Below are 6000 nucleotides of genomic sequence, written 5' to 3' on the forward strand. Positions count from 1 at the left end.
AACTCAGTTGTGACCCTGTCATTTGCAGAGGCTTTGTAAGTTAGTTTGCACATGGATGTATATATTTTCTTTTCTTTCTTTTTCTTTTCCTTTTTTTGGATGGATGGATGGATAGGTTTTTTGAGATAAGGTTTCTCTAAGTAATCCTGGCTGTCCTAGAACTCACTCTGTAGACCAAACTGGTCTCATACTCAGATGTCCATCTGCCTCTGCCTACTAAGTATTGGGATTAAAGGCATGTGCCAACACTTCTGCCATTTTGTTTCTTTTATTGTTTTTGTTTTTGAGACAGTTTCACTATGTAACTGTGGCTGTCCTAGAATTCTCTATGTAGATCAGGCTGGCCTCAAACTCTCAGAAATCCATCTACCTCTGCCTCCTCAGTGCTGGAATTAAGGGCATATGCCATCACACTGGACAGATGGTTTCTTAAGTGAAGTAAGTTGAACATGAAGCCATCACTAGCCCTGCAGAGGTGCTTGTGTTGAAGGGTTGTTGACTGTATCTGGCTGCACATGATCCTCAGTTTGTTTCAACTGATGGAGATGCTCATCATACACTTCATTTGGATTTGTCGTGGTGGCACTCATTTTTTTTTTTCTTCCTTCAAAATTTTTCCTTGTCTCCCAGGCCTCAATGAATTAATTTTTTGGTGCTGGGGGGATAGAACCCAGGGCTCTATATGCTAGATGAGCATCTCAGCCCCAAATCCAAAATAATTCTAAAAGGCCTGAGCTAAAGTCCATGGTTGACTCTTCACTGAACAAAGTTCTGATGCTTGTGCTCTCAGGCCTTAGGCATTTGAGGATTTCTCCATTAACTGTTGTTATACAGATTCTAACCAAGGCATATGGAAGTTTAACATGCAGGTATAGCTATTGAAAATTGAAGCTAGGAAATTGCAAATGTATCTCTTTCCCACTTATTGTCATGATTGCCATCATCAATTGTGGGCTCTGGTGCATCATCAGTAGTAGACCTTTGGCTATAGGAAGGAGCCTTTTGCCTGAGCTGGAACTGCCCACTGTTGGTCTGGGCAGCTCATGTCCTCCAATAATCTAGGCCCCAACAGCTTGTGATTAATGTCTTCCACATACCAACCTCTGTGATTGAAAATCCTTGTGACTTTTGGATTGCATGTTTTTGTTTGTTTGTTTTTATTTTTTACTGGTGCTGTTTTGTAAACTGATTAAACAGCCACATTATTTCAGTCATTACAGTACAGTGCAATCTGGGTCTTACTGGGGTGTCATATGTGTGCCAAGGCTAAGTTGGATACTTCATTTCAGAACCAGTTTTCTGATTAGTACACCATGGCAACGGCAACATTGCACCACTTCCTTGGTGGTGGGTGCTTTTTTCTTCTGTTGGTGAGCTTCAGGTATTTGTGCAATGTGTATCAGGGTCCTTATTTTGAAAATAGAAAGAACTCAGGAGTTAGAGGCAGGTAGATCTCTGTGAGTTCACCACCTGTTTCAGGACAGCCAGGTTATATAGAAAGACCCTGACTCAAAACAAATGAAGAGAGGGAGTGTGGGGGAGGAGAGTACAATGTGCTTGGTAATCCTGGACATTTTCTTAGGAAGCAGACCACTGTTCCTTAGCATTTTTACCTTCTGGAGATTATTGTGTGTCCTGATAGAGAACAGATTAGTACAAGTTTTAGCAAATACTGGGTGTGGGCATGTCTGGTCATCCCTAATCTAGAGCAACTCTTCTCATATATTAAGAAGTTATATTTTAAAGTGGCCTCCACCTGCTAAATCCAGAAAATTTGCTTAAGTTCTGTTTTTTTTGTTTGTTTTAGTAAACATGTCATTTTCTCATTGCATTAATGAAGTTGATTGTCATAATTGACTTAAGCTAGCTAGCTTATTTAGCATTTCTTATGTATCTATGCTTGGGAGTTTTGGTCACCTGGATATTTTGTAACAATATGGTGACTGTAAAATCAAACACTTAAAGACCTGAGGTTGCACTCTGTACCTTAATGTCTTCATAAAAATGATGTCTACTTAGGGGTGATACTTTTATTTCAGGGCTTTTCAGGACAAATGAAAGTGTAATACCAATTCATCTTGATTTCCTCAGCATTTCTACTGTGGGACATTCTTTCCCATCATTCTCCATGTCACAGATGTTACTCATCCAGGCTTTTTTTTGTGTTCAGGTGACTAAGAGGTGTTAAGTAGTGTGAGTGACACTGAACACTCTTCGTGAAAAGACCCATGACCTTAGAGGAGATGTCGTGTTCAGTGGGGGGTGCTCCTCACTGTCCTCCCCAAAAGAAGGGCCTCATGGTGACCGTCTCTGCTTGCCTCAGTTGTAGTGATGATGAAGACGTTGCACCATTGTCAGCTAAGTTTGCTGACATTTATCCATTGACTAACTACGATGATACCAACGTGGTGGCCAACATGAATGGAATCCACAGCGAACTGAATGGTGGTGGGGAAAACATGGCCCTGAAAGATGAGGTATGGGTATGGCTTTTTAATGAGGAGATGTGGGTGTCAGTAAATGCAGGATATGGTGGTCTTTACACTTCATTTATGTTACTATTGTTTTGAAAACTAAAGCTACAGAATGCTGCCTTTTAAGTCCCCTCAGGTAAGCAGCACCAGCCATAGTTCTTCAGAAGCTGATGATGAAGATGCTGATGGTGAGAGTAGTGGTGAGCCCCCAGGAGCTCCCAAAGAAGATGAGGCCCTAGGAAATGGTAACCCCAGTACAGAGGAGAGTAAAGTGGACACTCCACCTCCATCATACCCAGCACAGCAGGTAGGATCTTCTGTTTCATGTTTCCTGTTTTCCTAAAAGTCTCTTACTTTGTGTGTATTTTCTGTAAATAGAAGAAAATTATGCTAATTCCAGCAATTACTGAAGAGTAGAACTGTAGAGAAACAAACATAAAATTTACAACTCCTTTTTTTTTTTTTGCCTGTTGCTCAAATCTGTAATTGTCATTAGTGTTTATAACACTGTGCTTGGAGAAATGTTTTTTGCTTTTCTTCCTTCCTTCCTTCTCTTTTCTTTCTTTTGTTTTGTCTGTAGAAGAAAGACAGGGGTTTTATTGTTTGTGTTGGAGACAGTTCTCACTCTTGGTTGGCCTTGAACTCATTACCCTCCTACCTAAACTCAAATGCTGGGATCATAGGTGTGTATTCTCACACCCAGCTTCAGAGTTTTATTAGTTCAGTAAGTTCTTCCTTTAAATAAAAGGAAGAACAAATGGAGATCAGGTGCTTGGCTAATTAATCATATTAAGTAGTGTAAGTATGTGATTAAAATAATAAAGGTAATATCAAAAGGAATAAATTGGGAAATCTTGCCATCATCTACTCCCCTACCTGTGCACCTTCAACCCCTATGCCCACTTTCATTATGTGCAAATGCAAACATGTACTGTTTCCTGTCTTATAAGAAAGGTTACCTTGCTTTTCACTTAACATGTCTTAGAAGAATGTGTTTCTATAGTGTCTTCATTTTTGTAACTTTAAGTTTTAAAAGTTATTTTTATTATTTTTAATTACATATATTAGTGTAGTATTGTGCTACATGATAAGTGCAGGTGACCAGGAAAGCGAGCAGTGTCTGATCCCTATGGAGCTAGAGTTACAGGCTGTTGTATATGGCCATTGGATATGGGTATTAGGAACCAAGCTCAGGTCCTCTATTAAGAGTAGTACATGAACTGATGAGTTATCTCCTCAGACCCTGTTTTTTATGTTTGTTTTGTTTCTATGACTATTGTTGTATTTTGGGTTGTTTTTTATTTCATCTGTTTGAGACAAGATACCATGTAGCTAAGACTGGCCTTAAGCCCCTGATCATGTTGCCTTTGCCTCTCAAATGCTGGGGTTGGAGGTGTGTGGTACCACACCTGGCTATAAATAATTTAGAATATTTACTAAAGTCTGAGAAATTCTAAAGATTTGAATTTGGGCCTCACCCATGGTAGGCAAGCTCCCTACCACTGAGCTGTATCTGCATTTAGCCCTGTCCTTTTCCCCCCCACACTCTGTAGTATTATGGGTTCAAACTAAGGCCTCAGGCCTTCTAGATAAGCACCCTGTTCTTCTCCTATGGAGATACTGGGTTTGTTTTCTTTTTAATCTTATTGGCCAGCCCTTGTGTGGTTTCTCCCTTTTGACCATTACAAACTACTCAGATATACCTTGTATATCTAACACGATGTTCATAAGCAGATGTCTCCATAGAATTGATCTGACAAGGAATACTGGGTCAGAATGTTACCCAGGGCTCCCAAAAGAGTCACAACATAGCTTTGAGGTTTTGCTGATACTAATACAAGAGAAGTGGTAAACCCTGTGGTTATGTTTTTACTTAAATCCTGTTTCTTTTCTGTCTTGTTACTGTGTTGGAAGAGTTCTTTATATATGGGTGCAAGTTTAAGTTTGTACTATGTTCTCAGGTTTGTGGTGTATCTTTATTTTATTGAGTTGTCTACCTGCACTGAATGCTAGGGACTGAGCTTAGGTCCTCACACCTACTAGTGCTTGTCACAGCCTCTTACAGTACCTTTTGTAAAGCATAAGGTTTGTTCTATATTTTTAAGATTTAATTACTTATGTGTATATGTATACACTGTTGTGCTGGCAGGTATGCCTACATAGCCAGAGAAGTGCACCAGATCTCATTATACATGGTTGTGAGCCACCATGTGGTTGCTTCGAATTAAACTAAGGAAGGACCTCTGGAAGAACAGCCAGTGCTCTTAATCCCTGAGCCATCTGTTCAGCCCCTAAGACTTTTGTTTTAATGCATTCTTGTTCTGTTTTTTTATTTTGTTGTTTTAAACAAAACTTTTTCTTTTATATTTATTACTTTACCTCTGAATGACACTGTGATCTATTTGATTCAAAATTTCTTGTTTTGTATTTTTGAGACAGGGTTTCTCTGTGTAACCCTGGCTGTCCTGGAGCTCACTCTGTAGACCAGGCTGACATCAACTTTGGAGGTCTGCCAGACTCTGCCTCTCAAGTGTTAGGATTAAACTTGTGCACCACTACTACCTCCCAGTGATTCAATGTTTCTTCTGGTGCAAGGTTAGACTTAGAACCATTTTTTTGGAAAGATATTTTTCCATGTTAAAAATTCAGGCCTATGTTCTATTCTGTTCATTGGTCTCTATGTTCGTCCCTATCTCACAGCTCACTTGGCTGTTGCTCTATAAGTTTGAAATACAGTAGCACCTGTCCCCCAGTCTGGTAGTTATATGTCTTAGTTTCTTCAGATGACCAAGACAGCTTATAGAAGAATGAGTTTATTTGGGGCTTAACAGTTCAGCGAGTGATCCCATGACCATCATGGTGGGGAGCATCGCAGCAGGCAGGAAGACATGGTGCTGGAGCAGTAGCTGAGAGCTTATATGTTAATTTTTCCCTAAACATGAGACAGTGAGAGGGAAGAGGAAAGATAGCTGGGAATGACTTGGGCCTTTGAAATCTCAAAGACCACCCCCAGTCACACACTTCTTCCAACAAGGACACAACTCCTAATCCTTCTCCAATAGTTCCACCAATTGGGGACCAAGCAGTCAAATATATGAGCCTATGGGGGCCACTCTTATTCACACCACCAGTGTGCTTCTTTATAAGTAGTCATCTTTCCACAGTAGCCTTGGATAGGTGAAAGAATGAGGATACTTCTGAGGGTAGAGTCACCAAAGGGGGTTCCTGTCTCTTACTGCCACCTTCATGGAGGTTAGAATTGCAGTATTCAGATTATCAATTACTGAGAGAAGCATTTTGACATTAGATTTTTTTGGGTGGAGGGGTGAACAGTGGGAGGGGAGGTCCCTTCTAGTTCTGCTAGTTTTTGATACATACATTTTACACAGAGGTAATTTGTTTACTGGGGTTCTCAGTTTTTTAAATTTTTTTTTGTCATCTTCAATCTGTTTTAGAATTTATGTATTTCTATGTTGAATTTTTGTTGAAGTGTTTCCCTTAATTCTCTGAACAAGCTGTCATTCCT

The 6000-nt window shown here is 39.9% G+C and overlaps 1 protein-coding gene across 3 annotated transcripts in view; it reads left to right on the plus strand.

Moving 5' to 3' along the window:
• The window catches only part of Fam193a (family with sequence similarity 193 member A), a 116276-nt gene that overhangs the window by 69529 nt on the left and 40747 nt on the right, over positions 1 to 6000 (plus strand). For 2 of the 3 annotated variants that reach the window (XM_027387174.2, XM_027387175.2), the window contains exons 11-12: positions 2324 to 2477; positions 2602 to 2781. In XM_027387174.2, the coding sequence (XP_027242975.1) occupies positions 2324 to 2477; positions 2602 to 2781 (334 nt within the window). The remainder of the gene's footprint in view (positions 1 to 2323; positions 2478 to 2601; positions 2782 to 6000) is intronic. The other variant, XM_027387176.2, reaches the window with a different exon arrangement.

Source organism: Cricetulus griseus (assembly GCF_003668045.3).
Source record: "Cricetulus griseus strain 17A/GY chromosome 1 unlocalized genomic scaffold, alternate assembly CriGri-PICRH-1.0 chr1_1, whole genome shotgun sequence".
Lineage (NCBI taxonomy): Eukaryota > Metazoa > Chordata > Mammalia > Rodentia > Cricetidae > Cricetulus > Cricetulus griseus.